Genomic DNA, 19,912 nt, shown 5'->3' with positions numbered 1-19,912 from the left:
CCCAATGGCCTTACATTTAGAGGAATGCAGACTGAATAAGTGAGGAAAGTCTATTTCCACTGATTTGTGAATCGGTTAAAAAAAAGGCACACATTGAGCAAGTAGTATCATTAGAAGGAAAGGAAGCATAGAAACATTGTTTCATTACATAGGGGATTGTCGAAATCCATACCTTATCAAAATTACTGTTAAAATACGGTCCATTTGACACCACTTAAAAGGAAATTGGATGAATATTCAAGGCAAAATAAAAGAACAGGGACAGAGCAGGGGAATGGGATAAGAGTAGATGGGTCCAGTGGGGGAAGCTATCATAGCACGAACAATGGCCTTTTTCTCTGCTATAAACTTTCTACTGTATGTTTGCATTTTTAACATGAGAAGATAAATGGCCAAGTGCATATTATTTACAGAAGCTCTGTTCAACACATGTCTAACTTGCTCATTTAAAAATAAATACTTGCCAAACCAAGATGTAAGTTAATGGAATAAAACATTTCCAGAAATATGTTTGAAGTTACAGAGTAAATAGGAGGGTTGGGATTATTCAGAACAACACGTTTTTGAAAGAAACCCTGGTGGTACATTTTCCCCTTCTTTTGATAAATACTATTTAATAATAATCCTTGCATTCATTGTAGCACCTTATCATGTCTTTGAGACGTCACAAAGCGCTTCATAGAATATTTTGTAATGTGAATTGACTGTATATTTTGGGGCGAAACTCGGCAGCCAACTGCACACAACAACAACTTGCATTCATATAGCGCCCTTCAGGCAAGGTAGCGTCCTGGAGCGCACAGGGGCGTCCCACAAACATTTTTGAAGGTATTACTATCCCTGGAAAAGCAATCCGCCAATCGACTAACAACCGGATTCCTACTTACAGCTAGGTAAACAGAGGCATGTGAAGTAAGGAACTTGCTCAAGGTTTTGTCCCTCCCAGGAGAACCCAGATCCTCTCGCTTGCGAGGTGAGTGCTCTAACCAATACACTACAGGACTTAACATACCTCTTCAATATCCACAGGTTTACTAAAAATACTAAAACGTTTATCAGTGGCCAGTCTTTTGGTAATATCCCTGAGAAAAAGTCGGAGTTCCCGAAGGGTATTTTCCTCCTGCTCTTCCATCCGTTTCTGCTCTTCCTCTGACAGTTGTTTTGGTGTAGGAGGTTGTGCTGGTTGAAGGACTTCCAAGGCTACAAAAGCTGAAAAAAGTGTTCCGATTTAAACAGAGACAACAACAACTTGCACTTATATAGCGCCCTCCACGCAGGATAGTGTTTCAGAGCGCTTAACAGTGGCGGAGCCTGACTCCGAGCTGGTGGGGTGCGAGGAGGTGGCCGTAAGCTCGATTGAAAAGGAAGGTTTTCAGGTGGGACTAGATGTAGTAATGCCGAATATAATTTTTCCAATTAAAAATTCACTAAATGAAAGTTGTATACCTCTAGATTTCTATCTGTAGTGCTTTCCAAAATTTAACTTCAAAAAGGATTTCAATTTTGAAAATGCACTGTTTGGGTCAATCTGTGAATCTTTTGAGCAGTGACTTAATGAACCTGATACAACAATACCACAGTTTGTTTTTCAAAAAAACACAACCAGAGAATTAACAAAAGTATATGAAAAGGGCTCATTCTCCGATAAGCTACCGCAAGCATCAAAACCTTCCCCAAACTGAACATTTGTCTCAGAAAAGATTGCACAAAGATAGTGGGGACCATTGTTTTCAACCTAAAATTTGCCAATTTGTATCCAGAACAATACACTTCTATGGTGGGGAGGAGAATGGATAATGATTAACCACAGAAACTCTGGATAATTATTCACCTCCCCAATGCAGTGATTTTAGACATTTCCAAGTGATGAATTTCACCAAAGAAATCTGAAAGTATGAGGCAGTCTCGTCTGTGACTAGGCTGAATTATGCATATTCGGTTATTCAAAGCAATTTAATTTGAAATTAAACATCAGTCTGAATCACGGATTTTAAATCTTAATATCAGTATTTCTCTCAATCTTCACTCCTTACCAGCTTTTTTCTTCCTTGGTGGTGGTTTTGCTGCTTGGTTCAGTATTAAATCTTCAAAAAACCTTGTTCTTTCATCTTCACCAGGTCTTTGCAGAACTATAATTTCCCCATAATCAACTGCAAAAATGCATTTAATCTGAAGAAAATAACACAAGCAATAAATCTTCTTACAAAATGCATAGATTGAAGATTACCAGAAGTTAGCAAAGGAAGTTGTAGACGAGCACTGGATAGTAAAGGAACAACTGCATTACAAGCAGAAAATAATCCTTGCATAGCGCCTTTCATATTGGGATGATGTCCCAAAGAGCCTCATAGGATTTTACTGTGGAATGACTGTGGGCAAATGCAGCAGCCAATTTACACACAATAATGTCCCACAAACAGCCATGAGGGGAATGACCAGTTTTTTTATTTAAGGGATTGTTGGCCAGGATACAGGGAGAAATTCCCTTCTCTTTTCAAAAAGTTCCATGTGATCTTTACCATCCAGCTGAACAGGCAGACAGGACCTTGGTTTAACGTCTCATCTGAAGGACAGCACCTCTGACAATGCAACACACCCTCAGCATTGTATTAAAGTGTCAATTTAGACTATGTGAACCCAAGTTCCGACATGTGGCTTGAACAATCTTCCGACTTAGAGGCAAGAGCGCTATCACTAAGCCAGGCTGACACACAATTAGAAACGCAATTAGTAAGAGCACAGCAAAATGAAATAAAATATCAACAAAACACACAAGGCTACTTGGTTAATTAACACTGAATGAAATGCATCACTATTTGACATGAATTCATGCACAATTATTCTACATCAGTTAATACATGCAACACCAATTGCAAATTCAACAGAAGCATAAATGTATTTTAAAATCAATCTTATTTATAGATGAATATCACAAAAAAACTTGTTGTAGACCGATGCAAATTAATGTAGCATTTATACTATTGGCAACAATGTGATCATGTCTCCACTAAGAATGCACTGTAAAGCAGCAAGCCCAATTTACTTTTACTCCCATTGGAGATATTTAAAAACACTGAATTTTGAAAAATATGCTATAAAAAAATCTTTACTTTTTACATTTACAATTGAGTTTTATTTTTTATTTTCATTTCTTGAAACCAAATATCCAGTAATTTCAGCACCTACAGTGCTTAATTATTCAACAATGGGCTCTGTTCCCAGTCTTATGTGGACATTTATATTATAATCACAACTGAAACTCAGTCAGTCAGCCACCACGCATGGTTTGGTAAATTGGCCAGACCAGTAACCGCAGCCACCATTGATTTTTATTGTGATCTTTAGTGCTCTTTTCGGTTTACAACAACAATTTGATTTACATAGTGTCCGCCACATGCATAGTGTCTCGGAGCACATAACAGTGGTTTGTTTTGAGGTTAAGCTTTAAAGAGTCGGGAGGTGATTGAAGGCATGGCTGAAGAGGTAAGTGTTCAGGTGTGATTTGAAGACGAACGAAGAGGGGTTAAGATGGAGGAATTAAGGCCAAGAGTTCCAGATTCGGGGCATAGTGGCTGAAAGCACAGTCAATGGTGAAGCAGCGGGGACAAAGGATGTGCAGAAGACCCAAGCCAGTTGAGCAAAGGCAGCAAGTAGTGGAATGAGTGTGAGGAGATCGGAAATAGGAAGGCGCCAGGGCATGAAGAGATTTGAAAGCGAGAATGAGGATCTTGAAATCGATCCATTCTGCCACAGGGAGCCAGTGGAGTCTGGAAAGAACTGGGTGATGGGGGTACGGAGCCGGGTACAGGGATCAATGTTGAATAATTAGAGCTGGTTAACAGTGGAGCTGGGGAGACCGGCAAAGAGTGCATTGGAAAAAAAATCAAACCGAAAGTGGCGAAAGCATGAATGAGAGGGCCTTGAGAAGGGCATGGGATGAAAGTGAAGTTGGATGGCAACAATGTGTTCCAGGACTTCAGAAAGGAAGGCCAGGTTTGAGGTGGACTGGAAGTTAGCAAAGTCTGATGGATCAAGTTGGGTTTTTTGAGGACAGGGGTGAAGACAATGTTTTTTGAAGGGGAGAGGAATAGCTTCAGAGGACAGGGACAGGTTGCCGCTGTCCACCAGGAGGGGTGAGAGAAGTGTTTGTTGGATAGTCAGCAGCTGGGTGTTGAGGAGGTTGAGGGAGAAGGTGGTAGGTTTCATCTGATTGATAAGGGCTTTGAGGGATGAGGTAGAAATGGGAGTAAAAATGTGTAACTAGGGGAGTAGTGTTTGGAGCAATAGAAGTGGAAACAAGAGTTAGCATTAATAAATTTAGCTTTGATAAAAGTCATAATCTACCTCATCTGGCAGCTCGGCATATGCCGTTTCAGAGGTAGCCATTATTAAAATGGGGGAAAAGGATGGTATATCCTGAAGCAATGTCATGAAAGTAGCTTTTACTGTTTCGCTGACTGCATCCCACCACTCTCGAATGTGAGGCATGTAAATTATGCTCGGTACTGTTCGACGTGCCTCACGGAAAACCTACAAAGGAAAGAATTTTTACATTTTAATTATTTAATTTAAGAACAAGTGTATGTTGAAATAAAATGCAACAATCCTGAAGTTTTTCATCAAGTCTCACGTTAAAAATATATACACATCTGCTACAAACAGTAATAATATATCTGTGGATGCGTATTGCCTATTAGTATACTGATTTTGTTCAAATTATATATTTAGAAAGTTCATCTTACTACAGCAATCTTATTAATATATAATAACGTGAGTCATTTGAGGTCAAATACCCAAACTGAAGCAAATATGCAAAAGTAAATCGCACAAATCTGTAATTGTTGAAAATGTTATGCTCTGCAAATAAAATCCTATTTTGTCATAAATAATACATCTCAGCAAACGCTATTTTGAAAATTCCATAAAGGGAACTCAAAACACCACTTACATTCTGTTAAAATATTAAAGTTGAGAAACTGTAACAGGAAACAAAAGGCAAAATACTGCATATGCTGGAAATCTGAAATAAAAACAAAGTCACTGGGAACACTCAACAGGTCAGGCAGCATCTATGGAGAGAGGAAAGTGAGTTAACATTTCAGGTCGATGACCTTTCGTCAGAACTCAACCTGAAATGTTATCTCACTTTCCTCTCTCCATAGATGCTGCCTGACCTGCTGAGTGTTCCCAGCAATTTCTGTTTTTATTATTATTATTATAAACTGTCATACCATAAAGGAATCTCATTCCATCTGTCCAAAAGTGAAGCCAAGAAATGCCTCAAAAGGGGACAAAAATTTGGTGACTGACAATTTGGTGAAATCTTAGCATATTGATGTACCAAGTCAGATTCTCAGGCTGTACAGCCAAGGAGCAAACATCATGTGAGCATACATGAAGCAACCATCACCAAAATGAGAGGGTACAAAAAAGGTTGAGGTTTCCATCCCATCAAATAAACAATGCTGCTAAGCATTAAAATTTGGTCAAAAACATCCCAAGTGGCAGAGGGAAATGTCAAGTGAAGCACTGCAAAGAGGTTAAGTAATTTTTCTTGCTGAGCAGTATAAAAACATTCCCTTTTCTGAGTGGTGTCAATTCAGATTGAAAAAATGCATAGTATATCATGTCCTCAACAAAGCAGCTGTCAGAATAAGAATTCATAACTTTTGATTCCTATTTGGGCTCAATTCTAACAGGATCACTGATCCATCCTGGCAGAAAAAAATCAGGAACTTCATTTGTGGGAAATCACAGATGCAATCTGAATCCCATCACTTCATGGGGCACACTGTGTCGCTATATTCCAAAGAATGGGCCAAAGTTATTTAACAATGCATGTAAAATACATTTCCAAATATCGATACGAAAAAACGATCCAATACATAATCACATTCCTAAGCTGTTTGTTGAAGATAGCTAAGAATGCGTGTGTGTGGTGTGTGTGTACGTACTTTTGCATGCATGTGGGCTGGGGAAGAGGAGATTAGAATGTTCATCCTACTGCAAACAATTTTGGGGGGGAAACGAATGACCAATTAGCTTTTCCCCCTTTCTCACCTCACCTGTGCACACGACTCCTCTGGAGTTTTGGCACTGACGGAGTACAATGCTGGCAGATCTAACCTATGAACAGAGAACCTCTCCAATGAATGCAACAAAGCAGGAGCAAGCTGTGAACTCTGACCACATCCTTTGTCTCCACAGAGAAGCAACCGAGGTCGATGGGATGTTGGCTGGTGATGCGCTGACCTGTAGAAAAGAAGTTTTCAAGTCTTAATTTACTCAATTTTAAACTTTGGAATATATGCTTATATTTAGATTAGCAACTAATTAATGATTGATCAAGCAGTACTGTGAACTCGCTCTTATTTGCACAACTCCATCATCACAACAATGAACAGATAAAAGGTGAGAAATTTTCACGCTTTGGTTATCTAGGCTGACTACAATGAGGTGCCAGCTTTCAGTTCAGATATTAAGCTAAGATAATTCCTTCAAAAATAATAATAAATTGGCCACTCAATCCACAACTGTTTGTGGGACATTGCTGTGCACAATTGGCTGCTGCGTTTCGCCCACAAAATATACAGTCAATTCATTTTACAGTTTATTCTGTGAAGCGCTTTGAGACATCTCGAGGATATGATAAGGCACTATATCAAATGCAAGAGTTGGATTCGGGACGGGGCAGAGTGGGAAGATGACCAAAAGCACGCTCAAAAAGGAAAATCTTAAGAACAGCCTTGAAGGAAGTGAGGGAAGTGCAAGGCAAAAGGACTCTGGGATAGAGTTCCAAAATATGTTCAGGTTAAGATCCCATGGCACGATTCAAAAAATTACAGATTCCTTCTGTTATCCTGGCCAACAATCTCCCAGATAAATAAAATGTCATTCACTTCACGGCTATTCATGGGACAAGCTGGCAGAGACATTTAACTAAAAAATACAGTCACTACATTTTACAGAAAACTATGAAGCGCTCCATGTTTTGACTCAAGAACAACAACAACAAAATTACATTTGTATAACGCCTTTCAGGTTGGGAGGACTTCCCAAGACGCTGGACAGTCAGAATTTCAGATCCGAGCTGGGGATTGGGATTGGGGAGGGCGGAGGGCAGGGGAGGGAAGCAGGGTGATCGAAAGCATGGTCGAAGAGTATTGAGATGGGTCTTGAAGGAGGCAAGAGAGGGGACGAGGCGGAGGGACTGCAGGATGGAGTTCCAGAGGATGGGGGCCGAGTGGCAGAAGGCCAGCCTGCTGATGGAGTGGCGGGCGAGGCAGGGGATGTGAAGAAGGCCGGAGCCCGTTGAGCGGAGGGAGCCGGCAGGATGGTAGCGGGTTAGGAGGTCACAGAGCTAGGGGGGAGCAAGACCTGAAGGGCTTTGAAGGTGAGAACGAGGATGTTGAACTGTATCCTCTGTGTGATGGGAAACTAGTGGAGTTGGGCGAGGATGGGGGTGATAGGGTCACGAAGCCTGGTGTGGGAGAGGACACGGTCTGCAGAGTTCTGGATGATCTGCAGCCTATGGAGGGAGGAGTTACAAGCAAGGAGTTTGCATAGTCAAGCCTCGATCCAATGGATACATGTATGAGGGTTTCGGCAGCCTGCGGTGTGAGACAGTGGCAGAGCCGGGCGATGTTACGGAGGTGGGGGAAGGCAGAGCGGGTTATGGCATGGATGTGGGGTAGAAAGGATAGTTGAGGGCCAAACAAGATGCCAAGGTTCTGGACTGGCTTAGCAAGGTGGAGTGTGCATCCATGGATGGTGATGCTGTCAGCATCTGAGGTGAGAAGGCGCTGACGGGAGCCAATCAGGAGAGCCTCGGTCTTATCGATGTTCACCTGAAGAAAATTAGCTCTCATCCGGAACTTGATGTCTGACAGACATTCTGTCAGGACAGCAGTGGATCTGGAGTCAAGGGTGGAGCAGAGAGGTAGTGTTGGGTGTCACGCCCATACATGTGGAAGTTGACCCCATGTCTGCAGATGACGTCACTAAGACGGAGCATATCGATATTGAAGAGGAGGGGACCAAGGACAGAGCCCTGAGGAACCCCGCACAAGACGGTGCGGGGGCTAGAGGAGAAACCGTTTGTGGAGATGAAGTGAAGGCACGGCAAGAAACTGCAATTTCAAATCTTTCACTAATCCAAGGATGTTCATGTCTCCCTGCATCACTATCCCAAGTCAGTAACTAAGATGTTAAGATACAGAGGACTAATGTTGGGGGAAAGTGCCAACCCAAAAACTTTAATAAAAATATAAAATCATTAGCCCTCCCTACACCATGAGTATTAAACAGCTTCTCTTGGACTCACTACTGGGAAGAAACATCTAACACCCAAGCAGTTATTAAAACAATTGTAACCACTCATTTTATCTAAATAAGTTTCCTTGGAATATTTTCAGTGTGAAATATACACTGAAACTGCAAAACTTAAACCTTCCACACGATGGCAACCTAGTACCGAGAAAGTTTTAAAAACAATCACAAGTACACAAGTACAGATATATTTGATCTGATCCTTCCAGACAATTGTCATCTTTCTCAGTGCATAACACTATTGCCTCTGGACCAGAAGGTCGTGGGTGGAAGCCCCACGTCAGGGCTTCAAGCTCACAGCCGAGGCGGAGATTCCAGTGTATTCTGGGGAAATGCTGCATTGTCAGAGCTGCTAATCTTCAGGTGAGTTTCCCCCAGTGTTGTAGCTAACATTATTATTCCAGAAAGCCTAACCCAGCATCAACCCATCAACCCATTGTAGTATCAAATCTTTTCTTAAATGAGTCTTGTGTGCTAGCTTAACCACCTTTCCTGATAAACCTTTCCATCCATTAAAAAGGCCATTCAAAAACTGACAAGTCTCAATAGATATTAATTCTGAACAGTTCAATCTTTACACAATTGGGTTAGTGCTACAAAAGTATTTCTAGAAATATGACCTAATAACCAAATAGTGTTGACTGAATACAGGGGGAGACTCATTGTAAAGCATTGGTTGGGATCGATAAACTCTGAAAAGCGAGGCCAGACAGCTGGACCACGAGCTCCCTGCACTAAAAGAAAAAATATACGCTTCCAGGTCATCAGGCTGCTGCTGGTGTCGCTTCCTGCTTTGCACACGCGCAACAAACCGGAAGTGACGTCAGCCACAACCTAATCCCCCTAATATTGGCTATTTTAGTACATAAGTCAGGGCCAGCTACGCCATGTTTAGTGAACGGGGTGAACATCGCAAATGCATTATCAACAAATTCACAATATAAAGAACGTGTTATAACTGTGTCCAACTCTTGTACTATGTCCGAATCACAACAGAATTGCAATACCATACAAAATTACATTCGTAAAGCACTTTTCACGTCGGGAAGACGTCCCAAGGTGCTGAACAGTCAGGAATTAAGACACAAGCGGGAGGGTGGGGATAGGAGGGTGGCCGAAGTTACGGCCGAAGAAGAGTGTCTTGAGGTGTGCCTTGTAGGAAGGAGGCAAGGGAGGGACCGAGGCGAAGAGAATGTGGGATGGAATTCCAGAGGATGGGGGCAGAGAAACTGAAGCCCTGACCATCGATGGTGGGGCGGGCCGGGCGAGGGACATGGAGAAGGCCAGAGCCTGCTAAACAGAGGGAGCAGACAGGTTGATAAGGGGTTAGCAGATCGGAGAGGGCAAAGAGAGGGTCTTTAAGATGAAGATGAGAATTTAGAACTTGATCCTCTGAGGGATGGAGAGCCAGTGGAACCGGGCGAGGGTGGGTATGATGGGGTCACAGATCTGGTGCAGGAGAGGACACGATCTGCAGAGTTCTGGATGATTTGCAGCTTATGGAGGGAAGAGTTGGGAAGGCCAACAAGCAGGGCATTGGCATAGTCGAGCCTGGTTGTAATGTATGAGGGTTTTAGTGCTCTGAGGTTGAGGCAGTGGCGGAGTCGGGCAGCGTTGCAGAGGTGGGGGATGTCAGAACGGGTCATGGCATGGATGTAGGGGAGAAAGCACAGTTGAGGGCTGAACAAGCAACCTAGGTGCCTGACTGACTTGGTGAGGTGGAGTGTGCATCCGTGGATGCTGGTGTTGTCAGTGCCTGAGGTGCGGAGGCGCTGGCACGAATCAGGAGAGCCTCGGTTTTGCTGACATTCAACTGTAGAAAGTTGGCTCTCATCCAAGCAGTCTGTCACGACATCTGTGGTTCTGGGGTCGAGAGTGGAGGTAGAGAGAGTTGGGTGTCATCCGAGTACATCCGAGTACATGAGTACATGGAAGTTGACCCCATGTCTGTGGATAATGTCACCAGGAGGGAGTATGTACAGATTGAAGAGAAGACCGAGGACAGAGCCCTGAGGAACACCGCATGAGAAGGTGCGGGAGCTGGAGGAAAAGCCGTTTGTGGAGACAAAGTAGAGCCCGTGTGAGAGATAGGATCTGAACCAATCAAGGACAGAACCTTGAAGGGTAAGGTAAGAGGGGAGGTGGTGGAGGAGGATAGAGTCCTTTCAAGGACCTTGGAAAAGATAGGAGGGTTGGAGATGGAGGCGGTATTTAATGAGCAGGGATGGGTCCAGGGAAGATTTTTTTAAGATAGGGATGATGACAGCTGTTTTTAGGAGAGTGGTATCTATGCCAGTTGACAGGGAGAGGTTGACGTGGTCTGAGAGTAAAGACACAAGGAGGTAGAGCTGGAGGGTAAGGAGTGTGAGGGACAGATGGGGAGGGGGTGGCAGTTGGGAGGGCGGAGGCAGCTGAATGGATCACTTTGATTTTGGTCTCGAGGAAATCCAGCATCTCCTCGTAGTTGGAATTGGAGGAGAGAATGGGCGAGGCGTGAGAAGGTGGACGGAGGAGCCGATTGGTAGTGGAGAAGAGAAGCCTGGGGTGTCCTTGACCTCCAAGATTACCTGTACAATAATGGAGTACGAAGAATATGTGGATTGTTTGTGGATTCCCATGTGCTGGTGTGAAGCTGACAGATTCTCACTAACAGACAAGTGGTCCAGGAGAAATTTCACTAAAAATCTTATGAGTACAAATAGAACTCTTCACTAGCACCTTACCACATTACAAAGTACTTTCTAATAATTACTGTTAATCTAGGACAAAAAGCTTCCTCCAAAATATTTGACCTGTCTCTTATCATTCTTTTCTTTTTGCTTAATTCAGAAAGTAGTAATTGGCTTAGCACCAAAACATTATAAAACTTTGTCAGCTCACTCACCAATTCAACACACTGCAAAACTTCAAAAAGTTAGTTCATTCGGCTTGTCAAGCAGAAGAAAAGCTTGGCTTTTATGGCACCTTACCACATCAAACTGTCGCAAAGTACTTTATAATAATTATTGTTAATGTAGCACTTGGGAACAAAACAGTCATTTTTACACAGCAAAATCCCACAAACAGCCACAAGATGAGTCACCAAATGAATTAGAGGATTGTTGGCCAGGACACTGGGAAAAAAATTCTCTTCTCTTATTGAACAGTATCGAAAGATCTTTAACGTCCACCTGAACAGGCAGAAAGGATTTTTATTTAAGATCTCATTCAAAGAATGGGAACTCCAACAAAGCAGTACTTCTCCAGTACGATATACGACTATCAGCCTAGTCTATAAGCTCAAATCCCAAGATGAAGCTGAACGTCAACCCACCCACTACCTTACAATTACACTATTTTACAGTAATTTCTATGAAGCGCTTAGAGACGTCTCGGCAATTTGATAAGGCGCTATATATCAAATGGAAGGATTATCATAGAATTCTTATAAGAGCACTACCAACTATCCTGTCAACTAGTTGACTATGATTAGTAGCACATCAATATGAAATTGAGTATTTTTCCTGCCAATGGATTCAATTCAATTGTTTAATAACATTTTAGGATTTGGATAAAATATCTAAATCATTAAAATAGTTTCTGAGAGAAAGCTCCCACCACTTACAATAATAATAATCTTTGCATCTGATATAGCGCCTTATCATGATTTTGAGATGTCTCAAAGCGTTTCACAGAATATATTGTAAAGTGAATTGACTGTATATTCTGTGGCCAAAACGGTTAGCTAATTGCTCACAGCAATGTCCCACAAACAGTTATGGATTGAAGTAACCAATTAATTATTATTGTTTTTTTGAAGGAATTACTAGCCAAGGAAAAACGATCTGCCAAACGACTAACAACTGAGTTCCTACTTACTGCTAGGTAAACAGAGGCACATGGAGTGAATAAACTTGCACAATGTTTCGTCTTGGTGGGAATCGAACCCAGGTCTCTCGCATATTAGGCGATTTCTCTAACCACTGAGCTACAGGACCCCACATATATTTAAAGAAAATAAACGCAGCATATAGGAGGCAGTTAATTATTTTATAAGCCAACAAAAGTCTTTATTTCAAATCACACAATAGCCAAATATCATTGTTGGAAAAAACAATTCATGTTCCCATCCAGGGATCTCTGCAAGTGAGTGCATGAGTTTAGGGAGGGCAGAAACAGTTCAACTGGGGTTGATTCGCTCATTGACATCATTGTGGCTCACACATGAATAACAGGCACTGGAAAAAGTAATAGAGGGCAAACAGACTACATGGCATCAAACTCCACCGGAAGGAAAGAGGTGCTTACATTGTAGGAGTGAAAAATATAAGAGGAAAAAATTGACAAGGAGAATATTTTGTTTTAAATGCAACAATCGTTCAATCAATAATCCATCAAAATAATCTTTGATACACTAATAAGCAGTTACTCACATAGAGAAATGTAGAAAGGGTTTACGCTTAGGAGCTGGTGGTTGTTTCTTTGGTGATCCTAATGAAATACTGTCAAAAATTGCGGCTTCATCCTCATCATCACTGTAGATGCAATCCTCCAGGACATTGCTCGTACCATCTGCTAAAACAACCAAGTTTAAACGTAACGGATCACAAACATTAACAAACAAACAGGATCACAAATGAACAATTAAAAGATTTTATTTTCTAAAGTGTTACTTTGAAGGATATTAATCCCCCACACAAGTTTTCAAACTGTCATTCTTTCTCATTAAACCACCAATTAAGCACATACTATACCATCACACAAAGGGACTGATGAATTTTACTTTAACACTAAAACGAATATGGGGCGATCCTTCATTTCTTCTGGAGACTAACGGGAGCTCAACTCGTGAATCGTTACAAAAGGAATCAAACTTTCAGTGAAAACCTCTTTGTATTTGCAGCTCAATCATTTTAGGCAAAAAACTAACCTCCTCTCACTGGCTGTAATTTGTGAAATTATAATAACAATCCTTGCATTTGATATAGCGCTTTTCACGTCTTCACCTCACGTCTTCCAAAATGCTTCACAGAATATACTGTAAAGTGAATTGACTGTATATTTGTGGGCGAACGCGGCAGCCAATTGCGCACAGCAATGTCCCACAAACAGTCGTAGATTGAAAATGACCAATTTATTATTGTTTTTGGTTTTGGAGGGATTATTATTAGGCTCTGTGTGGAGCAAGGAAACTTGCCCAAGGTTTCGCCCTCTGCCTGGAATTGAACTCAGGTCTCTCGCTTGCAAAGCGAGTGCTCTAACCACTAAGCTACAGGACTCCTACAAATTGTTATGAAAACTAATACAGATTGAGCACAATGTGCACTTTAAATCCTAATGTTTTGAAAAACGTCAATTTAAACAAAATTACCTAGTACAATATTTTTCAAATCCTTTCATTTGATATATCACCTATTATATCACAACATCCCACACATTACAGTTATTATTGTTAAGTGTAGAAATATGCATTTGTGGGAAAACATGAGTCAATTTACAAACAAGCAATGTCCCACAAGCATGCAAGACATGAATGACTTTTTTGCTGGAGGACTGTTTTAGCTCTGAGCACCCAGTTAGTAAGTAACATTGATACGTTTTGCATCAAGACTAATTAAACTTTTCTATTCAGAGAGTAATAGAATTTCATGCTGAATGATTTCACAACTTAATGTTTTCTTAAAAAGGTTATAGTGACAAAGTGCTCAAACAAGGGTAGCAAAAGGAAAATGCTATCTGCAAACAAAGGTAGCAAATGAAAATGCATTGCTATATCTTGTAAACAACTCATTGATGTCACAATTTTATTTTACTTTTCAGCGTATTCCTTTTCAATGAAAAGACAAGTTTCGATTGTTTTGAAAAAGTACATTTTACATGCCTGTTTCAACAAATATAGAGCTTACTTGGAAATAAATTTGAATTATAAAATTGGAGGACTTCATTGACTGCTCTATTTTGTAATTGTTTTCCGGTTAATAGATATAAGCACCCCTAGTCATAAATATTAATTTACTATTGTATTTATTGGAACATTCTCTGTACCTGAAACCATGGCTTTATAAATTGAAATGGCTAACTGCGCCTAGCTAACTTGCCCACAAACTTACATTCATTCACAAAAGCACACAGTCACCATCACTTTACAATATATGCTGTTAAGTGATTTCACACCTTGACAATGTGATAAGGTAGTATATCAAATGCAAGGATTATTATTATTGCCAGATGGAACCAGATCAGAATGAGACATTAGAACAAAAGTTATAAGCAAGGATTGGCAAGTTGTGGTTCTTCAGCCTAGGTAAAAAAAGATGTCGGAAGAGGGGATCTTGTAACGGTACATCAAATATTAAATGGGAATAAGTAGATAAACCCAGAACAATAGTATAAGATATGTCAAAACAGCAGCAAAGGGGGCTATTTCAGAATCAACTGAAATTAGTATTGGTTACCCGGAAGGGTGTTTGAAGTCAGGACTCTAGATTTAAGAAAAACATTGACTTTTTAGTGGGAGGCTGATAGGGTAGATATTTTGAAAGATTGAGATCAAATGGATCAAGGCCCTTCTTCATCTCAAACTCTTTTGTGATCAATGGAAAAGCTATTCATATGTCAAAGTGACATCTCAACGGCTGCCACAAAAACGAATACTGGGGATGTGAAATGAAAATAGTAAATACTTCTAAAAGACAGATAAATGCTTTGGGAATGACAAGACATTAGCATTTGATGCAATGCTTATTGAAGAGTAAATCAGATGTTGATTTCAAGAGAAATGTTAATTTGAAAACAAGAAAGCCTGAAAATATACCCAAGATTACAATGGATCACATTAAAGTGCATTCTCAGCATTCTCTTGGAGAGGGGAAATAAAAGATTAGCTTATTGCGGCTCAGTGAGCACTCGCCTCGCAAGCGAGAGACCTGGCTTTGATTCCCAGCAGGGCGAAATACTGGACAAGTTTCCTTTTTCCACACGTCTCTGTTTATCTAGCAGTAAGTAGGAACCTGGTTGTCAGTCGATTGGTGGATTGCTTTTCCGGGAGTAATAATTCTTCCAAAAAAAATTGGTCACTTCAATCCACAGCTCTTTTGTAGGACTGTGCGTAATTGGCTCCTGCGTTTCAGCCACAAAATACAGTCACTACACTTTCCAGTATATTCTGTGAAGCACTTTGAGACATCTCAAAGACGTGATAAGGCGCTATACCAAATGCAAGGATTATTATTATAACTTCAAAAGCTTACATGAAAAGGTATTGTTTACCATAAAAAGTTATAATCAACAGAAGAAATCCTTACCAATGATTAAATCATTAAAAATAGATTATAATGGAAACATATTTTAAAATAACAGTATATCACATAATAAAACGTAGTGAATCTCCTCAGTGAATTATAACCCAATAATCCAATTGAGATATACTGACACAGCAAACTCCACAAATAATAATCCTTATGTAGTTGAAAAATATCACTAAATATCACTAAAGTTTAGACTGTGGCTCCAATTCTGCATGTGATGTTTATATTCTGCATGTCTTGTTTAGTGTGTTGTTTCCAAATAGTGAATTTTTTTCTAACTTTCTAAACTGATGTTCCTATGTTCGTGCTATCGTTTAGCAATTTCTTTGCCTGATGTTGATTTTTCTCAACATCATTTAAAGATGAAATACCATTGTACAATGTAGGAAATGTGAGATGACCTGCCTTGTATTCTTCAAATGAAACACCATCCAGATACCACCAGAAGCAAGCTCAGGTAGAATTTGTGTTATGAAGAAACAATACATTTTGCAATGTGAAGATAATTTAGTTCCTCACATATCAAGAAGCATTTTTCCACCTAGGTTACGAAAATTCACTATCTCGTTCAGTCTAAATCATTATCATTGGTTATAGTTTTGTGACTTTTGAACAAAGAATGGAAATTAGTACAATAATTTACTCTCAAACTATACACTACTTAACCACTTCACTGTTACTACAGCAGCTTTAGAACACACAATCTGAATACAGACCATCTTTGTTCTCGTTCGTTGTCTGCTCAGCATGGGGAAAAATCTTGTACAAAGCAATTAAGATTTCATTGAAGACATTTTCCAGCAGAGGCTTAATGATGTGGGAGAGTGCTTGTCCCGGAGAGCAAACAGCACGTTGTGAAGCAGGCACAATGTTCTGCATTGCAAGGTAGAAGTCCTGGGCATTTATTACAATAGACGAAACATCCAGCTGCAGCTTCTGACGAGATTCATAAATCTGAGGATAGCGCCGGCGAAGGGCAAACAAGGCTGCCTCAGTGCAAAGTGCTTTAATGTCAGCACCACAGTACCCTAGGAAGAAATTGTAAAACAGTGAAAATCTAAAGCCTTTCATTTGTTGCTTAATTGCAATACAATTGCTGTGATATTATAGCAAACATTATTCGGAAAGCATGAATTAAACCTTTCTTTCTCAAACAAACAGTTTTCAAATAAGTCAAGACACTTTCTCAGAATGGCAAAAAAGGATCCATTGGGTTTATTTGGTTATTATTGGACCAACGATCGACTCAAGTGTGGAAACTAAAGTAAAAAGGTAACAGTAACATTTATGTAAAATTCAATATATCCATCAATCTCTGTTCCAGAATACTACTTCCATGATACATTTACTATTTATTTCTAAATCACAGTAATAAAACTTAATTTAAATGTCTTTCATTTGGAAATGCATTAAGATTAAACGTAATGTTCATCCCCATTTTATGTCTTTTTTTAAAAACATGATCATATGCCAGTCTGGCTCGGTGGATAACTCTTGACTCACAGTCAGAAGTTTGTGGGTTCAAGCCCCACATCGGGAACTGGAACTTGTAAAATCTAAGGTGATTTTCCGATGCAGTACAAGTTGTTCCACAATTGTTGGGAGGTGCCGTTCTTCAGATGAGATGTTAAACCAAGGTCCCATCTGTCTATTTAGGTGGATGTTAAACATTCCATTGCACGATTTGAAAAGAAAAGGGTGTTTCTCCTGCTGGTCTGGCCAACAATCCCCCAAATAAAATTGGTCAATCTCTTTAATGGTTTGTGAATCAGTATATCCTACAAAGTGCTTTGGGAAGTCATAGAATCATACAACAAAGAAGGAACCCATTTAGCCCATCGTGTCTGTGCCCGCTCTTTGAAAAGAGCTATCCAAATCAATCACATCCCCCGCGCTCTCCCCATAGCCCTGCAAACTTGTCCACGTCAAATAATTACCTACTTCTCTCTTAAACTTTGTTATTGGATCGGCTTCCACCACCCTTTCAGACAATACATTCCAGATCCGAACAACTCGCTGTGTGAAAAAATGTTTCCTTACCTCTCCTCTCTTTCTTTTAACAACTGTTTTAAAGCGCTTTCGTCGGGTTACCAATCCACCCACCAGTGGAAATAGTTTCTCCTTGTTCACCCTGATGAATTCCCCTCATAAACTTAATAGAAAACTTCTATTAAGTCTCCTCTTAACATTGTCTGCTCCAAGGAGAATAATCCTAGCTTCTCTAGTCTCTCCTGATAACTGAAGTCTCTCATTCCTGGTACCATCCTGGTAAATTTCCTTTGCACCCTCTCCAATGCCTTGACATCCTTCCTAAAGTGTGGGGCCCAGAACTGAACACAGTCTCTAGCTGAGGTCTAACCAGTGTTTTATAAAGGTTCATCATAACTTCCTGACTTTTGTATTCTATGCCCCTATTTATAAAGCCAAGTATTCCGTATGCTTTTCTTTTTTTAAAAAACAGCTTTATCTACCTGTCCTGCCACCTTCAAAGATTTACTTACATGAACCCCCAGGTTTCTCCGTCTCTCTGTCCCTTCACATCCTTTAAGATTGTACCATCAGCTTATATTGCCTCCCCTCATTCTTCCTCCCAAAATGCATCACTTCACATTTCTCCACATTAAACTTCATCTGCCACGTGTCGGCCCATTTTACCAGTCTGTCTATGTCCATTTGCAGTGCTACTATCCTCCTCATTGTTTACTACTTTTTCTAGCTTAGTATCATTTGCAAACTGGGAAATTGTACTCGCTATACCCAAGTCCAGGTCATTTATATAGAACAAAACAGCAGTGGTCCCAATACCGACCGCTGGAGGACACCACTGCACAATTCCCTCCATTCAGAAAAACAACCGTTCACCACCACTCTCGGCTTTCTGTCTCCCAGCCAGTTCTGTATCCATGCTACAGTCCTCTCAACATGAAAAATGCTATACCAAATGTATGGATGATTATTATTATGTATTTTTAAGTATTTTACAAAATACAGGCATTATTTTAAGTACTATTCATTCAGTATCTTATTTTTATGCAGAGAAAAAGTTGAACGTTTCAGAATAATTCTGACTCTGGCTCCAAAAGTAGGATCTTCTTAATCTCACATCAACATCATAAATAGCATTATTTACCAGTATATATGAAAGTGAACATTGGTGATCATCTAGTTAAGTAATGACTTTTTAAGGAAGATGATAATGGCTTAATATTGCAAATTCTCATTGCTAATGCTGCACGCAGAGTACCGCAGGGTTTAATTGATTTCTACATTTCATTGGCTTTAATACACAGATTTCAGTATTACTATATTTTGGAGATGTTAGGACAGAAAAACAGAAAAATGTCTGAAGTTTGGTAAGCGGGTGATGCAGTGGGTTAACACACAGTCCTTTCATTTGTGGATGATGCAGAATGAAATGGGCTTGGTCAGTCTCAACCCAATTCCTGTCAAGCACAAGTCTAACACACAAGAACTCTGTCAGTATTTTTGTGGGTTAAATATCCTCCTCCCACGCTGTAATTTATATGACTCCAAGATCAACTAAAAGGCTATATAGACTACAAATGAACCAACCTTGGTCGCATTGATACATAAGATACATCAGTGAATCTGTGTGAAACTGCAATCCTTTGTGAATAAGTGGTTTGAAAAAAAACTGCAAGAAAGGTGATGGATTGAAAAATGAGAGCCTTAAAATAATAGTAATAATCAATAATTAAAATCAACTGCAATTCAAACATTTCCTGACATGGGAGAAACACCTTATGTACAGAGTAGTGCAGACATTGAGTCAGCTGTCCCACGCAAGGTGCAAGTTCTTAAAAAGGAAACAATTCCTCTTTCCAAGGCAGCAGTCTGATTAAATGAACCTAACCCTCTGTGTTATACTGGGGTCAGACTATACCTTGCACTAAATCTACAGATACAGGTTATTAATGTATATGAACAGGTTGAGTCCCAGTACAGACCCCTGAAGCACCCTATTTAAAAACCTCCCTCAATTTTGTCCCAGCACCCCTAACAACTATTCTTTGCTTTTTCCCTTTAGCCAATTTTGAATCAATGTCTTTGACACCCAGTAACATCAAATGGAAGTTTGGCAGATGCTCCTTAGAGAATATTAAATGATACAGGGTGCAAAGAGCGGAGGATGAGATGGCTAATCAATTAAATATTGCGGTGCTCTGCATGCAATACTAGCAATATTTTGCAATATTAAGCCATTATCATCTTTCTTAAAAAGCCATTGCTTAGCTAGATGATCACCAATATTCACTACATATTCCTGTAGCTCAGTG

The 19,912-nt window shown here is 40.2% G+C and overlaps 1 protein-coding gene across 1 annotated transcript in view; it reads right to left on the bottom strand.

Moving 5' to 3' along the window:
- The window catches only part of atad2b (ATPase family AAA domain containing 2B), an 82,880-nt gene that overhangs the window by 16,453 nt on the left and 46,515 nt on the right, over positions 1–19,912 (bottom strand). Inside the window, exons 16-21 of the mRNA XM_042332785.1 lie at positions 16,331–16,642; positions 12,741–12,879; positions 6,066–6,252; positions 4,345–4,530; positions 2,034–2,169; positions 1,013–1,209 (exon numbers count right to left, since the gene is read on the bottom strand). Of these exons, the coding sequence (XP_042188719.1) occupies positions 1,013–1,209; positions 2,034–2,169; positions 4,345–4,530; positions 6,066–6,252; positions 12,741–12,879; positions 16,331–16,642 (1,157 nt within the window). The remainder of the gene's footprint in view (positions 1–1,012; positions 1,210–2,033; positions 2,170–4,344; positions 4,531–6,065; positions 6,253–12,740; positions 12,880–16,330; positions 16,643–19,912) is intronic.

Source organism: Callorhinchus milii, unplaced genomic scaffold, assembly GCF_018977255.1.
Source record: "Callorhinchus milii isolate IMCB2004 unplaced genomic scaffold, IMCB_Cmil_1.0 Scaffold3, whole genome shotgun sequence".
Lineage (NCBI taxonomy): Eukaryota > Metazoa > Chordata > Chondrichthyes > Chimaeriformes > Callorhinchidae > Callorhinchus > Callorhinchus milii.
Note: the sequence above shows the minus strand (reverse complement) of the source record. Positions and strands in the feature narration are given on the sequence as shown.